This window comes from Rattus norvegicus, chromosome 2, assembly GCF_036323735.1.
Source record: "Rattus norvegicus strain BN/NHsdMcwi chromosome 2, GRCr8, whole genome shotgun sequence".
Taxonomy (NCBI): Eukaryota; Metazoa; Chordata; class Mammalia; order Rodentia; family Muridae; genus Rattus; species Rattus norvegicus.
This window is the reverse complement of record NC_086020.1, coordinates 192,855,285-192,874,712: the sequence shown is the minus strand read 5'-3', so window position 1 is coordinate 192,874,712 and position 19,428 is coordinate 192,855,285. Positions and strand designations below refer to the sequence as shown.

At 45.7% G+C, this 19,428-nt stretch overlaps 1 protein-coding gene and 1 long non-coding RNA gene across 6 annotated transcripts in view; one reads left to right on the top strand and one right to left on the bottom strand.

The window, feature by feature from the left end:
- Tspan2 (tetraspanin 2) overlaps positions 1 to 8,501 on the bottom strand; it is a 57,278-nt gene extending 48,777 nt beyond the window's left edge. For 2 of the 3 annotated variants that reach the window (XR_005500365.2, XR_005500364.2), the window contains exon 1: positions 8,341 to 8,501. Coding sequence is in view for 1 of the 3 variants with exons in the window: in NM_022589.2 (NP_072111.1) it covers positions 8,341 to 8,409 (69 nt within the window). In the remaining 2 variants the exon portion in view is untranslated. The remainder of the gene's footprint in view (positions 1 to 8,340) is intronic. The other variant, NM_022589.2, reaches the window with a different exon arrangement.
- Positions 1 to 19,428, top strand: part of LOC134485941 (uncharacterized) — a 105,703-nt gene that overhangs the window by 6,519 nt on the left and 79,756 nt on the right. The gene's annotated exons all lie outside the window — the stretch shown is intronic.

Genomic DNA, 19,428 nt, shown 5'->3' with positions numbered 1-19,428 from the left:
CTGAGGACCTATTACTATCTGTGGACACTGCAGGGGTGTGTGTTTATCCAGTGCATGGACACAATGCCTTCTGGTTGACAGTTGGGGAAAGAGGAGATTAGGGAGGAGCAAAAATTTGGAGGAAGAAGATGGTCTCCTACATTTCCCTATCCAGCAAAACAAAGACCCAGGCCACTGACACTGATCTTAGCAACCATGGTGACTGATGTCAGATCTTGACTATACTGAGCTTTACAGAAGCTGAGGGTAGACATTAAATGATATTAACTGATACTTGTGTGTTCGTATAGCATTCAAAGAGGCTGAGAGGATGACTTTGGAAAAAAATAAGTAGGATTCCTTTTTTTTAAAGATCTATGTTCCTATTTTTTCTGTTACTATCTTTAGCTGTGTGTTTGTTTGTCTATGTGTACACTTGAGCACAGGCTAAAGTATGCATATGGGCTCTTGTCCACTTGAGTGCAGATGCCCGCAGAGGCCAGAAGAGAGTGTCAGACTGGAGTTCCAAGCAGTAGAACCTTTACCAATGTGAACACTGGGAACCAGGGGCCGTCTGCAAGAGCAGCACTAACTGCTGAGCCATCCCTCCAGTTCCAATGACCAGGACTCTTAAATAGCGACTGGTATTAGTGCGCTTTAGCCAGGTTCCCATGGTTATGGTGAGAAACGGTAGCAGAAAGTAAATGCTGTGAGTAGAATTTGTACTGGGACAAGCAGAAACACATTGTTGCGAGAAAGTTCCCTTGGATGAACTACAGTAGACACCACAAGACCTAGGTTGTCATTCTCTAGACATTTTCTTACACCTGCTTTGAGGTCACCAAGGCGCTGTGCCAGTCCCTGCCAGGATGAAGGATACATCATGCAGTTTTCTACACAACCTTCCCCAACTCTTGCCCCACAACTTAGGGCTATAACCTCCTGTTCAATACCAGGTACACTTGCTTGAGTGTGAAATACATGTGCGTGTGTACACACACACACACACACACACACACACACATGCTGTCTTTCCATTCACTTTTCCTATAAAGAGCAGACCTCGGTACACTTTAGGAACACTTGCTTTTCTAGAAATGTTCTCTTTTGAGTGTTCAGTCCAAATAATGAAGCCAATAGACAGGATGGCGGACACGCCCACCTACACACATACAGAAGAGATGGAGACAGGGCGTCTAGGTAGGTGGGTGTAGTCAGACTCTGTCCAGAACCTGGACAAGACACTAAATTTCTCTACCCCTCGGCTTACCTGTCTACAGGGGTAGGGAAGGAAAGTGCCTTCTGAGAGAGCAAGCTGGCTCGGCTATGTGCTTAGAGCTGGGAGTGCTTGCCCACTGGCCTTTCTATGTTGGTGGATGCACTGTTCCACTCGAACTGAAAGCATGATCTTCAGGAAACCTCCCCCTCCAGGCCGATGCATTAGCTGTCTGCCTCTGCCTTCTATACTTTTCATATCCTGCTTTTTCTGACAGTTGGACCTCCCCTCAGCTTTTAAAATAATACCAGAAAACTGGTGCCCTTTACAGAGGCAACGACTCCATTTCTTTAATTTAGTTTATTTAAGACCTAGTAAGAGAAAAGATGAAAATGTAGTTTTGAGACAAAGAATAATTAGGCTGGAGTTGTCTAATAGAATTTTCTTCAATACATAGATACAACTAAACATACACACATATGCACACAGACACAGACACACACAAACACACACAAACACACACACAGAGAGAGGGGGGAGAGAGAGAGAGAGAGAGAGAGAGAGAGAGAGAGAGAGATTTCTCAGCGTTATAAACATTTGCCGTCTGTGCTGTCCTGTATTGTAGACACTTGGTACCAGTAGTTACTGAGTCCTTGGAATGCGGTAGATGGCACTGAGGGCAAGAATGTTACATTTCATTTTAAGACTAAACAGCCCCATGTGTTCAGTAGCATGGCCACCATATTGGATGAGCAGGTGCAGAAGTCACTTCCAGGCTCATCCTAGCTCCCTGTCAGTCTGGGGACTCAGAAAGGCTGAGGACAAAGATGTGGGAGCCCTAGCTGGAGACCCAGCTCCGCTGCCTGGAGCGGAGGCCTGGGCAAGTCTCTGTGTCTCTCTTCCCTCTGGTGCTTCACAGGGCGTGACGAGGACTGAAGGGGCTAACACAAGGCTGTGTTCACAAGAGCAGTACCTCTGGGCTTACACTTAGGCAGGGCTATTATCCTTTAAGCCCCTGATCCTGAAATTAATTTTTAAAATGGTTTCTTGAAAAAAAAACCCTCACCTCTCCATGTATCTTTTCTCAATTTCCTTCTTACTTTACCTGCCTTTAGGGGATCAGTCGGGATCCTTACCCTTCTCCTGTTTCAGCCACCGGTTGGGGTGTTTTAGGTACCTCTTTGTCCCAGCATTTCTAAAATGTTTCAAAACTGAACCCGACACTGGCTACAATCTAATCATAGACAATGCATTTTCCAAGCCAGCAGAAGTCTGGTTTGGTTTTGTTTAGATAGGGTCTTACTTACTTACTTACTTACTTACTTACAAGAACTAGGTAATCCTTCTGCCTCAGCCTTCTGCACGCTAGGATATAGGTGGGAGCCACCATCCCTGACTCTAGTGGTTTTTCATTTCATTTTGTGTGTGCGTGAATGTGTGTGTGCCTGGTGCCTATACATGCACAGGCCAAAGGATTACAGAGGTGTGCTATTATTTCTTATTCCTCTGAGGCAAGGCCTCTCATTGGACAGCAGCTAGCAAGCCCCAGTGATCTTCCTGTCTTACCCCCACACAGTGATGGGTGACAGGAGCATGTTCAGCTTTTTACACTGGCTCTGGGGACTGGAGCTTGGGTCCTCCTGCAGCAACCACACTGACCCACTGAGCCATCTCCCAGTCCTCTGATATATTTCCGTATACATCGTATTCCACATCCCAATACATCGATAATGTGAAAAGGTGGGAAATGAGAAAACCTTGGGCATCCTAGCGACTGTGCCTTTCAAATTCCATGCTTGTAAAATTGGGGCTAATTAAAGTATCGTGACAATTAAAACTATAAAGACTGTGAAGAGAGGGGTCACTAATAATTCATTATCAGATGAGATCTTGCATGTGGAAGCATTTCGTAGCCCAAAACTTCATAAGCATGTTAATTTGCATTGTTGATTTTTCTTTTAATGAAAGCTGAGGATGGTGAGACAGGCAGACCAACGTCCTCCTGTTCATCTGTGAAGTATGCTCCGGCCTGCCGGACATTCACACTTTCCACCTTCCTCCATCTTTTAGACCCCTCACACAGTTTGCTTCAATCAGGGCAGGGCCATTTGCTTTAAGAAGGAGAACAAGCCTGTTGTGAAGGTCCTGTCAATGTTAGGACTGGAGGATAGAGGTTACCCAGAGATACTCCAGATGGGCGAGCTAGAGTAACACTGTGAGATGTACCTTGTGAGGGTGATTCTGGGACTACCAAGGATTAGTGTCGAAGAACCCTTAAGACAATAATGGTAATGTGGTATCTGGAAAAGCCTCCAGACAAGTCCTGAAGAAGAGCTACCCTGCCATCCAGAAACAAGGGCCCTTGAGCTCTTGAGACTGCATCTCAAACAAGCATCCTCAAAGTGTCTTTAGAGCACCAGTGCCAGTCTCTCCAGGGGGCTTGTTATAGGTGCAGACCTACTAAGTCTGACTATATAATGGAATAGGTTCTCATGTATTAACACTCATATCATACTGGAGAGGCCTGGACCACCAAAGCCTGTACTAGCTCCTTCCCCTGGCCTCTATCTGGTAGCACAGAAGCACGGCAGGCACCTAGCAGTTCTCCACAGGAACTTTTAACTAGAATCCTGTTGAGTCTTTCACATGCCAGGGGATCAGAGAGAGGATGCTGGGTCATAACAGTCCTAGCATTCAAGGGGCAAAGACCAGAGAAGGGATGAGCTATTAGCAAAGACAACATGGCGGCCAGGTAAAGGGTTTTAATCTTTCAATCACGGTTTAGGATGTCAGGCTATAGCAAGCATCTAGCACTTGTTTGCTGAGTGAATGGATCATAGAGGGAAGACTCCATGCCTTTCAGAAGCCGTAAAACTCCAGTAAAGTAGACTGGTTGGATGTAGGGCACGTGTGTGCTCCCTCTTACCTTAAGGAACTTCCTGAGTTATCGGTCCTGTCTTCCCACCTGCGCCTCTATTGTTTGAATCCCACCATCACTAACTGAACTTAGGTTACTAAGCATGTGTCTCATGCATGCTGGATTCTTACTGCACATGCATTAACATTTTTATCTACATAAAGATCACAAAAGTGACTTGCATACAACTTTACTATGCTCCTTTTACAAACAAGAAAATGGAGGCTCAAAGAGATCAAACAGCTGAACCCAGTTCCCAGGGCAGCGAGACCTAGAGAGCTAGGAATAAACTCCAGCAGGCTGGTACCACACTCCACCGTTCATGCTTTAGTTCTCTGGGTTTGAATGGCCGTAGCGCATACACGTGCCTAAGGTCTACCGTGGCACTAGGACCACAGCTCTGGCCATGCTGTGCCCTCTGCTCCCCCATCATCTCTAGGTCCCTCTGGTGCATGCTAGGAGAGGCTGGCCAATGTGTCCGTCTTCTCACTTTAGTAGAAATCAGCAGTGCAGGCTATGAATGGACAGCAGGCTGTCCTAGAGACTCCAGAGGCTCTTTCTCCACCTCCTGCACCATCCTTTCTAACACGTGGCTGCTCTCTAGTTGCTGTCTGAGATGTGTGGGACAGAGCAGGAACCGTAAGCTTTGAGTCAAACAGCATTCATGCCTAAGCCAAAGAGACAAGGCTTTTCCGAAGCACCTCGGAGGCATCACCAAGTGAGAATCTGAAGTTACATCACTCATGGTGAGCAGAAAGGACAGCACCTTCCCACATGCCATATATGGCATGTAACTTTCAACCAGGAACAGCCTTGCTTCCTGTTGGAGGCAACCCTGAGCAGCCCAGAGCAGCACAATGATAGGAAAAAGCTGAGCAGACAACAATAAACCAAGGAATAAACAGTGCCTGGGCTTTTCTTCCAACCAACATATGTGGCCGGGTGGGTTGTAGTGTTTTGTTTGTATTGCTATGCAACAGAGGGGAAGGAAAAACAGGTGATTTCAACGCAGTCAGGACTATACTGAGGAGTATTGTGATCGTAGATCCTAAAGTCAGACCTGGCAGACGCAGGGCAGACACCCCCATGAATACAGTAAGGTTGAAGACTGGGCTTTACTTTGGTTTTAAAGCACTCATAACTCAATGTGAGTCCAGCTGGGCTTCTGTGCCAGTTCTGAGAGATCTGATTGAAGGTTCAGAAAACCAGAGGCACAGCGGAGGGGACTGGCAAGCAGCTGCCAGGAGAAGGTTCCAAATCTCCCTCGCAGACCACAAAACACACTCTACAGCCTCCGTGACTGTCTTCTGGCCAACTTCTGGCAGGACAGGAAGGACTGTCATGGGTGTAGGGGGGTGGGGATCCTGGACCTCAAAAGGGAAGACATCTATAGGTGCTCAAGGATAGTTGCACAGCTGAAGGTCACCTTCCAAGGAACACTCCCCAGTCAGAAACAAAACAAAACAAAACCCATTAGAAGCCAAGGCAGAACTTCTGTGGAACTGGATTCTATATGAATAACTATCTCATGCAATTCCCCAAGCTGCTGGCTCTCTGTTTCAGTTCGTCCCTTCACTTTATCAGGAAAGCTGAGTGTACCTGCTGCTCACCCATGGCCTACCTTCTCTCAGGGAGCCACTGGGTCCTCTTAGCTCTCTCCTGGACTCAGTCTATGAGAGTAAAGTTCAACATCTCAACAATGAACAGGTTCAGCTATGCCAGCTCTCCTGATAAAGTTGACAGTTGACGTCTTAAAGTCAGGACAGCTGTTCACATCCAGGTGTCTAACCTGAGAATTCATTAATTCACATAATAAAGAGTTACTCAGCACCTCCTGTGCTGGATACCATTCTAGGTGCTAGGGAAATGGCTGTGAAAACAACAGAAAAAAATTCCTGCTCTCAGGGAGTAGGCAATTTTAGTGTGTGGGGGGAAACAGCCAAGTATGAGTTAAGAGGCTAATGGACAGCTGTCCACCAAAGAAGTCACATGCAAACCCACTTAGATACACAGATACTGTTTGCCAACAGTAAGGATACCAGGAGAAAGACAGTTATTAGTTAGTGAATGCTTCCTGTGCGCTAGGCAGTTAATAACAAAAATAACAAGTAACTTCGAGCCCCTACTATGTAGGACTGGCTTGGGTTACTCCACACATTTCTTTCAAATCCTCAGCACAACTCTGACCCTCCAATTGTACAGATAGGAAGCTAATCCCAGGGTATAACTAGCTGGCAATGGCACACCTCCTCGTCCAAGCACAATGCTTTAGATCTCTGCACTGAGGCCTCAAGGTTTTGCCACTCAGACGGCTCACAATCCTTTGCTCTGCTCCTTATCTGGTGGCTTCCCTTTGCCCATCCTCCCAGGTTGTTTAGGCTCCTTACTGGTACTGGGATTGCTTCTCTGAACTCTATATTTAGGTCTCATATAGAAAAAGCCATTTCCAATCTCAGTGACAGGCACTCAGACGTCACTGGAGTGCTACTTCCTCCCTGTGCTTAGGACCCGGGTGTGAAACTTATCACTTGGTCACCCTGCCTCACTTTGTTCTTGTTGTTTAGTATGGGCTGTTCTCTTAGACGCAGGAGCAGCTTTGGGAACATCTATCTAGTAGTTGTTTAATAGTAGTTCTGAAACATGCCTGTGGATGTTAAGTTACCTGGATGCTGTTGACCCAGAAGCCACATTCTGGGGACAGCTGGGTAACTGAACCTCCCACAGGATGAAGATGGACGAGGTAGCATTTGAGTTCTGTCTCTGCCACTCAGAGCTGTGGGACCCACTGCAAGGGTCTGATGAGTCTGTGGAAGCTGGCACAAAATGTGCGCTAAACCCAGCCCGAGAGACCTCCCTCTGTGACTCACACAAAAGTTTGATGTTGTAAGCAGTGAGAGTGATGGGTGCTACTGCAGCATCACACCCATCACTAACAGCCTTTGAAACTAAGCCAGACTTCTAAAAACAATACAGCACAAGGGCACTCAGAAAGACGGTCTTCCTGGACTGCCATGGATACAAATGCCAAGTTGTACAGAGCCTGTGTGTATTTTTAAAATACAGGGATGTCCCCAGGTACCTCCTCCAAACTGTCCACTGCCGACCATTGCTGGTCATGGCCACGTGGTCTCTGAATTGCTTAGAGTTGCTGGAGTTACGAAGGCTTCAGAGTTGGTAGTCACAAGTGGAACCCATCGTTCAATAATTTATTACTTATTGTCCATACAACCTCCTCAGAGCAGATGGGACAACATCTCTGCCAGCCCAGTAGTTTCAAAGCATCCCAAAGCATCTCTGCTCCCGCTCTCACCCACTTCCCCTGAAGCAAGATTCGTGTCTTCCCTCAGGGTCTGAGCAGCTACACTGGTTGGCATTCTCTTACTGGAAGGCCAATAGGGACTGTGCAGAATGAACCTCTGACAGTTCCCAGGGCTTGGGAGAGAGTATTCCAGAGATGTTCCACCCCTAACTATGCCCTACTAACACAGGAGACGGGCTTGTCTCTATGCATCTCTACCCGGGGAATGCTGCCAGGTCTACGCCACCCTGCAAAGTTGAATGAGATCATTTCAGGAGTACTGATTGTCCGCAGGGACCCTGGGGGATGTTGCTGCCATTCCAAACCCTCTCCATTTTTCAACCCATCATAGAATAGCACCCACCACTGCCCACACAGCAGTACCCTCCCCTAATGACCAAGAAAAGGACGATCCTCCCCCACTCCTTCAATTTTCTCTACTGTCCATTATTTTCGCAACAAATCACTAGAGCCAGGCGGCGTGTCCGCACACTCTTGGGATGAGGCGCCACCCCAGGCAGCCCCACGATAGGGATTTCCCTCCTAGCACCTTGGCTCGGCCGCCTCCGGGCTCCCCAGAGAAAGCAGTGGGAGAAGTGGGTGTGTGTGTACAGCAGGATGCAGGGAGCACGGGCCGCCAGGCCCCCGGCCCTCAGGATGTGGGAGCCGGCTAGGTTCCTGCACCTGGCGCCACCCGCCAGGCGATGCCGCCGAAGATGATGGCTCCTTTCAGGAGGAGCATCGCACCGTATCTCCTCACCACCTCTGGTAGCTCAAGCTTCTCTGTGTCCTCTCCACCTCCATCTGTCCCCTCCCTCTTTGTCTCCTTAGCGCCTCTGAACATCCAGCCCTCTTCCACGGCCCAACTCTATTGCGGTCACCTCCCCGGGGACCCTGGCCCCCTAACCAGCCCGCCGGTTCGGGTCTCACCCAGAACAGCAGGTTGAAGCCGAGCAGCAAATACTTGATGCACCGCAGGCCCCCGCGAAAACGCCCCATGCTGCGACCCCGGCGGCGGGCTCCGGATTCCCCAGGCCCGCGCCGAGCCCGGGGAGCGGCGGGCGCCGGCGGGAGGGGCGGGGCGGGTTGAGAGGGGCGTGACCTGTAGGCGTGGTCTGCGGGCGGGATCTGGACGCGAGCAGCCAGCTAGCTGTGGCTGGGGCTCCCTGGGGTGGAAATCCCGGTCCCACGCACCCGCTCCGACCCTTGGAGGTAGCACCGCCTTCGTCCACGCCGGTGGGCTTGGGCTCCTGTAGCTATCCAAGCATTTGTGCTCCCACCCGAGACGCGGGGTCCATTTAATCAGTGTTGGGTGCCCACACTCCCTTGAGGCCCTCGATGATGGTTGAAGTTATCCTGGGTGTCTATGGAAACCTAGGAAGGTGACTTCAGATAGTAGAGATAAGTAGGACCGGTGAAGCCGGTAGAGACTCGGTGGTGAGGCGCCAGGCAGAGGGTCCAGGGCTGCAGTTAAGCAGAGTCCTGCAAGCGCCCAGGCCGCTGGCGGGCGGAGGCCGCTGCTGGGGACCCTCCCTCCTGCCGTTGCGTTCCTAGAGGATTGTTACCTTAATAGGCAAGAACTGGGAGTAGGCGCGCCAGGCGGTGGCCCTGAGCCCTGACACCGCTTCCCATCCTGCCCAGTCCAGCCCACCAGGTCAGGGAAAGGGAGTCAAATCTCTCACTCATATCCTGCTAGATTTGACAAACTGGGGGCCTTGAAAGAAGTCCAAATTCTCAGGAACTAGACTATGTAGATCGGGGAAAGGGGGCGAGTTCTGTTTTGTTTTGTTTTTATTAAGCTAGGCGACTGGTGAAGAGTCGGGCACCCACTTCAGTTGACTAAGTGTCTACAATATGTAGTGTCAGACGGCACGGGGGAGAAAGGAAAGTGTAAAATCAGGGAGCTTGTGCATTAATTTAGCAACACTCTAAGTGCCAATTATAGGCCAGGCATAGTAGCAAGCCCTAGGCACAGCGAGAACGAGGCTAGCTATCACATTTTTACTGGAGGGCACAGATCCCTAAGGAAATATTGGGTTGAGGTGAGCTGGGTGTTCTAGGTGCTGGGCAGGAGCCTGGCCTCTGCCTTGACTAAGGAAGGCTTTTCAAGAAGAGTGGACCTCATCCTGGTTTGTACCATAGGTGCCAGTAGAGAGAGCAGGGGGTTGGTGAGGGGGTCAGGGGAGGAAGGTGAAGGGAGAGGAGAGGAGGTGCAGCATAGCCTGGGAGTAGGAGTCAGGGAGATGGCCAAGGCAAGGGGAGTCAGGGGCATCAGAACAAATCTCAGAGGGCAGGTACCTGACTAATGTGCCACACTACCCCACTATCCTGGGGCCTCTTTTTCCCATCTCAGTATGGCGATTGTAGTACCTGCTTCAAAATAGTCATGGAGATTAAGGAGTTAATATATGTAAAGCGACCAGGTCAGTGAGGGACATGAAGCATGATATAAAAGGTGGCATTATCAACCACCATTCATTCAATATTTACCATGTTACCATCAGGCATCTCTCTGTCTTTGAAAAGCTAGTGAATTTTACTTATGAAAATGAGAAGGAAAATGAAAGTGCTGCTTCTGGTAGTAGCAGTGAGGTGAGACAAAGAGGGAAGTCATTAGGTATGCAGAGGCGAAGCCCTGGTTTCAGTTACACTTGCTGCTCTCCATCACCTCTGTTTTGCTTTGAAAGAGGAACTAAATGAGTGGTCTCTACTATCCAGCAGGCTTTAGTAAATCAACTGAGGGAACAGTGATATTATACTGTTGTGTTATATTGTTGAATTTTATGTCTGTAATATTTACAGATTATATATTCCGTAGTCTCTGGGAACAGAACTTCTATTATGATATATCATAAATCCATTGTTCTTCCACCCTGTAAACCTTATGCATTTACTAGAAATGTTTCATTGCATGCCTAATGTGACACTTTTAGATCTGCAGTACATACTCAACCCATATCTTAGTAACTTTTTCTGTTTCTGTGATAAATTAGCAGAGGAGGAACCAGCTTACGGTACAAGTATACAGCCCATCACCTCAGCAGGAACTTGAGGCAAGCTGGCCACACTGTATTCACTGCCAAGAACCAGAGAGCTATGAATGCTTGGGTTCAGCGCAGGATCTCACCCTAGGGAATGTGCCACCCACAGTGGGCAGGTCTCACCCCAATTAACCTAACCAAGTTACTCCCTCACTTGCATGACTAGAGCCTTGTCTCCCAGTTGATTCTAGATCTCATCAAAGTTTTGATTGAAATTAATCATAAAAGCTCCTCTTCACAAAGTTAGATCTTAGGCTGCTTAGTGGGACTAGCTTAAGATAAGGGTGAGTCACTACTTCCCACCTTAAGGCAATCCTTTCCTGACAGCATTTTCAACATATGGTGCTGGTTCAACTGGAGGTCAGCATGTAGAAGAATGCAGATCGATCCATGCTTATCACCCTGTTCAAAGCTTAAGTCCAAGTGGATCAAGGACCTCCACATCAAACCAGATACACTCAAACTAATAGAAGAAAAAGTGGGCAAGAGTCTTGAACACATGGGCTCTCGGGAAAATTTCCTGAACAAAACACCAATGGCTTATGCTCTAAGATCAAGAATCAACAAATGGGACCTCATAAAACTACAAAGCTTCTGTAAGGCAAAGGACACTGTCATTAGGACAAAAAGGCAACCAACAGATTGGGAAAAGATCTTTCCAATCCTGCATCTGATATAGGGCTAATATCCAATATATACAAAGAACTCAAGAAGTTAGACTCCAGAGAGCCAAATAACCCTATTAAATATGGGGCACAGAGCTAAATAAAACATTCTCAGCTGAGGAATATCGAATGGCTGAGAAGCACCTAAAGAAATGTTCAACATCCTTAGTCATCAGGGAAATGCAAATCAAAACAACCCTGAGATTCCATTTCATACCAGTCAGAAAAGATAAGATAAAAAAAAATCAGGCAACAGCAGATGCTGGCGAGGATGTGGAGAAAGAGGAACACTCCTCCATTGTTGGTGGGATTGCAAACTGGTACAACCATTCTGGAAATCAGTCTGGAGGTTCCTCAGAAAATTGGACATTGAACTGCCTGCGGATCCAGCTATACCACTCCTGGGCATATACCCAAAAGATGTTCCAACATATAAAAAGACACATGCTCCACTATGTTCATAGCAGCCTTATTTATAATAGCCAGAAGCTGGAAAGAACCCAGATGCCCTTCAACAGAGGAATGGATTCAGAAAATGCGGTACATCTACACAATGGAATACTACTCAGCTATCAAAAACAATGACTTTATGAAATTCATAGGCAAATGGATTGAATTAGAAAATATCATCCTGAATGAGGTGAATCACAGAAAAACACACATGAGTATGCACTCACTGATAAGTGAATATTAGCCCAAAAGCTTGAATTACCCAAGATGCAATCCACAGACCACATGAAACTCAAGAAGAAGGATGACCAAAAATGCAGATGCTTCCACTCCTTCTTAAAGGGGGAACAAAAATATTCACAGGAGGGGATATGAAGGGAAAGTTTAGAGCAGAGACTGAAGGAATGGCCATTCATAGCCTGCCCCACATGTGGCCTATATATAAACAGCCACCAAAACTAGATAAGATGGATGAAACTAAGCAGTGCATGCTGACAGGAACTGGATATAGATCTCCCCTGAGAGACACCACCAGAGCGTTTCAAATACAGAGGCAAACCACTGAACTGAGAACAGGACCCCCCATTGGAGGAATTAGAGAAAGGACTGAAAGAGCTGAAGGGGCTTGCAGCCCCATATGAACAACAATGCCAATGAACCAGAGCTCCCAGGGACTAAACCACTACCACAGACTATACATGGAATGACCCATGGCTCCAAATGCATATGTAGCAGAGCATGGCCTTGTTGGGCACCAGTGGAAGGGGAAGCCTTTGGTCCTGCCAAGGTTGGACCCCTAGTGCAGGGGAATGTCGGGAGGGAAGTGATAAAGGGGGTGGATTGGGAGGCACCCTTATGGGGGAGAGGGAGTGTATGGGGGCGTATGACAGAAAACTGGGAAAGGGCATAACATCTGAAATGTAAATAAAGAAATATATGCAATAAAAAAGAACCTATAAAAAGAAAGAAAGAAAGAAAGCTTTAGAAAGAGAGAAAGAAAGGAAGAAAGAAAGAAAAGGCAATCCTTTCCCCCTTGTAGTTCAGAAAACAAAAGACAGGTGTTGAAGCTAGTGGGAGGGAGTGGTAGCTCCTGGAAATCCTGGTCTCTCTTCTCACTGTTGTTGGATCTTTTACTTGAGTTGTATCCTTGTTGACACCAGCCTGGGGACAGACCCAACACTGGGGACAACAAGCAGAATGTTGAAAAGCTCTATAGACTATAGATGGCATTACTACAATTCCAAAACCACGTTTGACTAGTTTTTAGACAACTCCTTCTCTGTCCCTCTGTCCATCTGTCTGTCTGTGTGTGTGTGCGTGCATGTGTGCATGTGTGTGTGTGTGTGTGTGTGTGTGTTTGTGCACGCGTGCGCATGCACAGGTTGCCTCAGAGGCTGGAGAGACTGTCAGATCCCTGAAAGCTGGAGTTATAGATGGTTGGAAGTCATCTGACATGACAGTAGGAACAGAGTCCACGTCCAGTGGAAGTGCAGGAAGCACTCTAAACCACTAGCCACTTCTCCAGTTATACTTTAGCTTTTAATATATGTGTGTATCATGTGTCATTGTAGCCTAGAGCATCCTAGCTAATGACACATTTTAAGATCTATTATTATATTCAAGTGAAGGATACATTAAATGTCACAACCAAGACATTAGCCTTTAAACTAATTGCCAGTGCTATTATGCTATAATGCTATGTGTGCAAAAATGATTATGGAAAATATTTCCTCTAGCCAATCCCCTGCAACATTTTATTATGAGTATTTTCAGATATACAACAAAGTCGAAATATCAGGCAGCAAATGCCATATTATCATCACGTAGATTCCCCAGTAAACATCCCGTTTTCCATACTTATCCGTACTTCTTACTTAGCTGTCTGATTGCTTTTCTTGTTGTTGTTTTTTCAAGACAGGGTTTCTCCGTGTAGCCCTGGCTGCCTAGTAACTCACTCTGTAGACCAGGCTGGCCTTGAACTCACAGAGATCTGCCTGCCTTTGCCTCCTGAGTGCTGGGGTTGAAGGTGTGTGCTGCTACTATGTGGTTAGCTGTCCTGCTTGTAAACCCCTTATTCATTTTGCATTACAAGTGCTTCACTCTCATCTCTGTAGCATAGGAGACATTAAAGTCCAAATGTTTGCTTATGGTTTTTTTTATTCCCTGTTAAAATAAATCCCCCAAAATGTGTAAATTTTAGGTCTGCCATTTGATAGCGTTTGGGAAATAGCCAACCCTGTTGAGGTAAGAAGTGTCATCACAGGCACAGAAGGGAGTTCCTGTACTTGGTTGTAGGTAGTGTGGCGCCACACCAGAAGGCAATCTTGCTCTCACATAATTGCTATTGTACGCCATTTATTGATATTGATAATTGATATTGCACGGCATAATTGCTATTGTATGGCATTTATCCTCACACATTCAAATGGATATGTAAAGTTATTTCTTGTAAGTTTGGGTATTTTTTTTAACAGATGTCATTTTTGGTGTGTCTCAAATATTAAATGTCTTAAAGAGAATTGTTACAATGCTCACTTTAATACCTGCAGTAGAAACGGCTTGCCAGTGTGACCCGCCACCCACTGTCGTCTTTTTGAAAGCACATGACAAAGCTCTTCTCGAACAGGTGGGATTGTACAGCTTTCCTTTCCTTCTTAAACACATATTTTCAGGTAAATCTAAAAGAAAGCGTTTTTATGCTTCAAAGATTTTTTTCTCTCGACTTTCTTTTTATACTTGTCTGGACAAAAATGACAACATAGTGGTCAGAATGAATTACTTCTTCCTCTTGAGATCTGTAAGACTCAGAGTGTTAATTAGCTTCTTAGGGACTGAGATATCCTCAAAATTATTTTTAGAGCACCATTGACTAAAATAGCAAATAGTTTTAAATGAAAGATCACTAAACATCAAGATAAGATGCTACTGACAGTTTCTTTTGACACAAGTTTATTTTTGTTGATTTAATAGCAGGGTTCAACATGGCGTCTTCACACATTTTGTGTTGATATAATTTGTTCTTACTCTTTCCCTCCTCCGTTGTCCTATCTCTGCCCCTCCCCCTTCCAAATGGCTTCCTTTCTTTTTCCTTTAAGTCTTACTCTCTGCTTTCTTATTAATATATTGCATCACCTACTTCTCATGTCCCCTACATTCTTTGTTCTCCTCTTATGAGCCCTTTGCTAGTTTGATGACTTACATTCACATATGAATACACACACACACACACACACACACACACACACACACACGTATGCACTTGTATATGCGTACATTTACTCTTAAATCTAGGCTCTACATATGAGGGAAAACATGGCATTTATCTTTTTGAATCTGGCTTATTTCGTTTAGCACAATGTTTTCCAGATACATCTACTTTTCTGCAAATGTCATGATTTCATCTTTTTCCTATGGCTGCAAAATTTCATATGATTTATGTGCACATGAAGCCCATTTTTTTATACATTCATATGTTGGTAGACATCTGGGCTGCTCCCATTTCTTGGCTGTTGGAAATAGTGCAGCATTAAACATGAACATGCGAGTATCTCTGTAGTAGGTTGATCTAACTGGTTCATAAGAGCGGTGCAAAAACGCTCCCTTCCCCCACATCCTCACCAGCATTTGTTGTCATGTGTTTCCTTGGTGATAGCCACTCTGATTAGGGTTGAGATGGAATCTTAAAGACGCTTTAATTTCTATTTCCCTGTTGGCTAAGGATGTTAAACACTTTTTCCATTATTTATTGTAGTATTCTAAGTGTTTATCAGCCATTTCTAGTTCTTGCTTTTTAAACAGTCTAATCAGTTCATTGGCTCACTCACTAATGAAATCATTTAGGGTTTCTTTTGTTTAATTTTTTGAGTTCTTTTGAGTATTCTAGCTATAAGCCTTCTGGTGTACAGAGATAAATATTTTTCCTACTCTAAAGGCTCCTTGTTCATTCTGGTGACCACTTTCTTTGCCATGCAGAATCTTTTTAGTTGTGTTTAATCCCATTTGTCAAATAGAATTATGAAAATTCTTCCTTTGATGGGAATGGTAGGGTTAGTGTTTCTTTTATTAGTTTATGCATTTGTGAATATAAGCTATATATTGCTAGTCACACAACACGGAGTTTAGCATAAATCCTCTTAATATTTTGGTAATGTTTTTGTTTGTTTGTTTGTTTGTTTGCTGGACAAGGTCTTATTACATGACCCAGGTTGGTCATGAACTTGTGATCTTCTGCATCACTCTGGGCTTCTTTAAACTCCTGAATTAAATGCCTCACTTACAGATTTATCTATTTTTTAAAAACATTTATTCTTATATTGTTTATATATTATTATATTTTGTTCCTCCCCCTCCTCCTCCTCCTCCTCCTCCCCCTCCTCCTCCTCCTCCCCCTCCTCCTCCTCCTCCCCCTCCCCCTCCCCCTCCCCCCCCCTCCTCCTCCTCCTCCTCCTCCTCCTCCTCTTCTTCTTCTTCTTCTTCTTTTTCTTCTTCTTCTTCTTCTTCTTCTTCTTCTTCTTCTTCTTCTTCTTCTTCTTCTTCTTCTTCTTCTTCTTCTTCTTCTTCTTCTTCTTCTTCTAACAAAGTCTCCCTCTGTGGCCCTGACTGACAAGGTGGAACTTGCTCTGTAGGTCAAGCTGGTCTTAAACTCACAGGTGCCTGCTTCTCTCTCCTAAGTGTTAGGATAAAAGGTGTATGCCACCTTGATCAACAGAAGGTATTTTTAATGATTAATCCATTTGGCCGTCTTTCTTCAATCTCATTGAAAGCATCGGGTTATCACCCTTTTAAATGTACAGGAATGTTTATTATTAATATTGCAGTTATTTTTCTCTCAACATCTACAGTGCTTTGCAAGTTGGTGGTCTAGAGACTTTTACTTCCATGGGAAACATACCACAATCAGGTTCAGGAGGGGCAAGTGATAAATCCTTGAAGCAGACAGGTCTTCAGAGGCACGGTGTCAATTGTGTAGGAAGAAATACAGCTGGAAATGGAGTTTAGAACAGTATCCTGAGTGGGTGGAAGAGACACTTCTAGTAAGATTTACCACTATACCAGGTGCCTGAGGTAAGCTACTAGTAGAATGGTTTGTTTTGTCTAACAGTGTTGATGCTTTCTTGACCAATGGGTCCCATTGCTTTGGACCAGTGGTAAAGCACATCTTAGTGAAAGCCTGTGATGGAGCAAGATTATCCACTTCACTCAAGGAGAAAATGGGAAGGGAAGAGATAAGGGTCTCATTATCCCTTTCCAGGAAGATCTGAAGACCCCTCAGTAAGTTCCACCTCCCAGTAGGACTGAGCATGAGAAAAAAGTTTTTCCGAGTGAATCTTGAGGGAGGGGATGAGGTGGTCACTGTTACTTGTCAACTTGATAGGACCTGGATTCACCTAAGAGGCAACTGCTGCGAGGGCTTATCTAGGCTCTGCACATGTCTTTGTGGGATTGTCTTGACTAGGTAATTGATGGAGGAAGACCCATCTTAACCTTGGCCAGGAACATTCCCTGTGCAGGGAGGGTCCTGGAATGTACACGTTGAAGACAGTGAACTGCGGAGTGACAGTCATCACTCTTGGCTTTCTGATTGTGGATGTGACCTGAGCTACCTCAGGCTCATTCGTTCGGAGTCATGCTGAACTGCACTCCTGAATTGTGAGTCAAAACCAACCCCTTCTCCTTTCAGCCGTGTTCCTCATGTGTTGTAGTTGGATGAAGGAAAAGAAACCAAGACAGGAAGCATCCATACAAGCCACAGCAAACACTTAAAGAAGCATGGGGAGAGATGACAAAAGGTCAGAGGAGACTCAGAAGAAAGCTGGAGGAATAATGATTTTGTCCACTGTGTAAATTTTACCCTTGTTATTCGATGCTGATTTCTCCACCCTCAGATTTTATTTCAATTCAGACTTGGCTTTGTAATCCTTATACCGAGAATCTCCTGTCTCAAGTTCGTGTGAACAGTTCTTACTATTTATTCTCTACCTTGTCAATAAATGCTGACCACCCAATGGCTGGGAAGAATAGAGACTAGGGTGGGATGTCCACCAACCAGAAGAAGGAGAGAGGAAGAGAGGGAGATTCAAATCACCAAGGAAGATGGAGGATTTGGAGCCATAAGGAAGGAGTCTGACGAGAGATCATGGAAACACACCCGAAGCCCAAAGAGCCAGATCAATAATAATAATATGCAAGTGTCATGGGATGGGGCTGAGAGGTAGCCAGATTAGCATAGGAGGCTGAGGTCGATCATTTAACTGCTCAGCTATTGAGGTACAGTTTTTAAATAAAGATTGATTTATCTGTATAATTATTGGGGACTAACACAAGGTAAAGATATACAGCTATCGATTAATTTAATGTTACATATATATTAAGGATAATTTATTTACAGAAAGCCATGCCCCAGAGGCAGAGGCAGGAGAATTTCTGGAAGGAGGGAGCTTACAGTGCATAATGGCTCAGCAACAGCCAGTAAGTAGCAGTTCAAGTGACCTGGTTCCTCAGGCACTACTGCCTGGCTTAGGGCCTTTTTAGAAGGGTTGGTGAAGGCCCAGCAGATGGCAGGAAGTCACAGTGATTACATGGTCAAGAAGGTTAGCTGGGAGAGTGGTGGGGGGAGAGAGAGAGCCTACTTAGCTCCTTCTTCATGAGTAAGGTAAAGATGTACCTCCAGTCCCCGGGAAAAAGAAGAAAATGTCTTGGAGTACAAGACAGGAGTTGAGACAAGACTCTGCTAGCTCATCAGAAGCTGAAGGAAACAGGCACAAGTGGACGGTGGGGTTTCCTATCTGTAACCCCTGAACCCTGGTCATCTGCTTTTGTCACTTGTCGAGTTTTCTGTCTGTAGTTTTGGTGCCTTGTGCCCTGTGTATTGTGTGATTTATTATTTATTTTAAATTTCTGTTACATTCGTCTGTCTGTTTAGTGTGAGTTTGTATCTGTGTGGGCACGTCACCATACACATGTGGTGGCCAGAGGACAGCTTGTGAGAGTAGCTTCTCTTCTCCACCACATGGGTCCTTGGGATTAGAACTCAGATTGTCAAGCTTGGCACCATCTGTACTGGCCCCACTGTGTGCTTTAAAACACTAACTAAAAAGCAAGGTAGTATTGCTCATTTTCCTTGTAAGTTGTGAGACAGTTCTAGTTCTCAGCTGGAGTTTTGTTCCCCCAAGGGGATGTCCTTGGCCTTCTGCAGATCGTCTCAAGGCGGTGGCCCTTTGCTAATTCGGACAGCAGAGTCACTAGCCTGTGGTTGTATTCTCTGGGAAGATTCCTTCACACCCACACCAAATCAAAACACAGGTGTTTCCTTGCCCTTTTTTGCACAGTGAGTTTATTTCAAATCCTGAGAGCGTAGCTCCGGGGATGGGGCAGGTTTGGGTGGGGCATCCTAACAGAATATTTTAGTCTAGGGTTTCAGGCTTAACGTCACAAACCCCAAGCCATGGAAACTGTTAACAGAAACTCTGGGCAGAGAGGTGGCTTTGCCACCTGCTGACTTCCCAAGGTTCTTGTTTTCACTTTGTTTTGACCTTCTCTACTTTTTATGATAGCTCAGCAGTGTGTGTGTGTGAGTGTGTGTCTGTGTGTGTGTGTGTGAGTATGTATGTGTGTGTCTGTGTGTCTGTGTGTTGTGTCTGTCTGTGTGTGTGTCTGTGTGTGTGTCTGTGTGTGTGTCTGTGTGTGTGTCTGTCTGTGTGTGTCTGTGTGTGTGAGTGTGTGAGTGTGAGTGTGTGTGTCTGTGTGTTGTGTCTGTCTGTGTGTGTCTCTGTGTGTGTGTCTGTGTGTGTGTCTGTCTGTCTGTGTGTCTGTGTGTTGTGTCTGTCTGTGTGTATGTCTGTGTGTGTGTCTGTGTGTGTGTC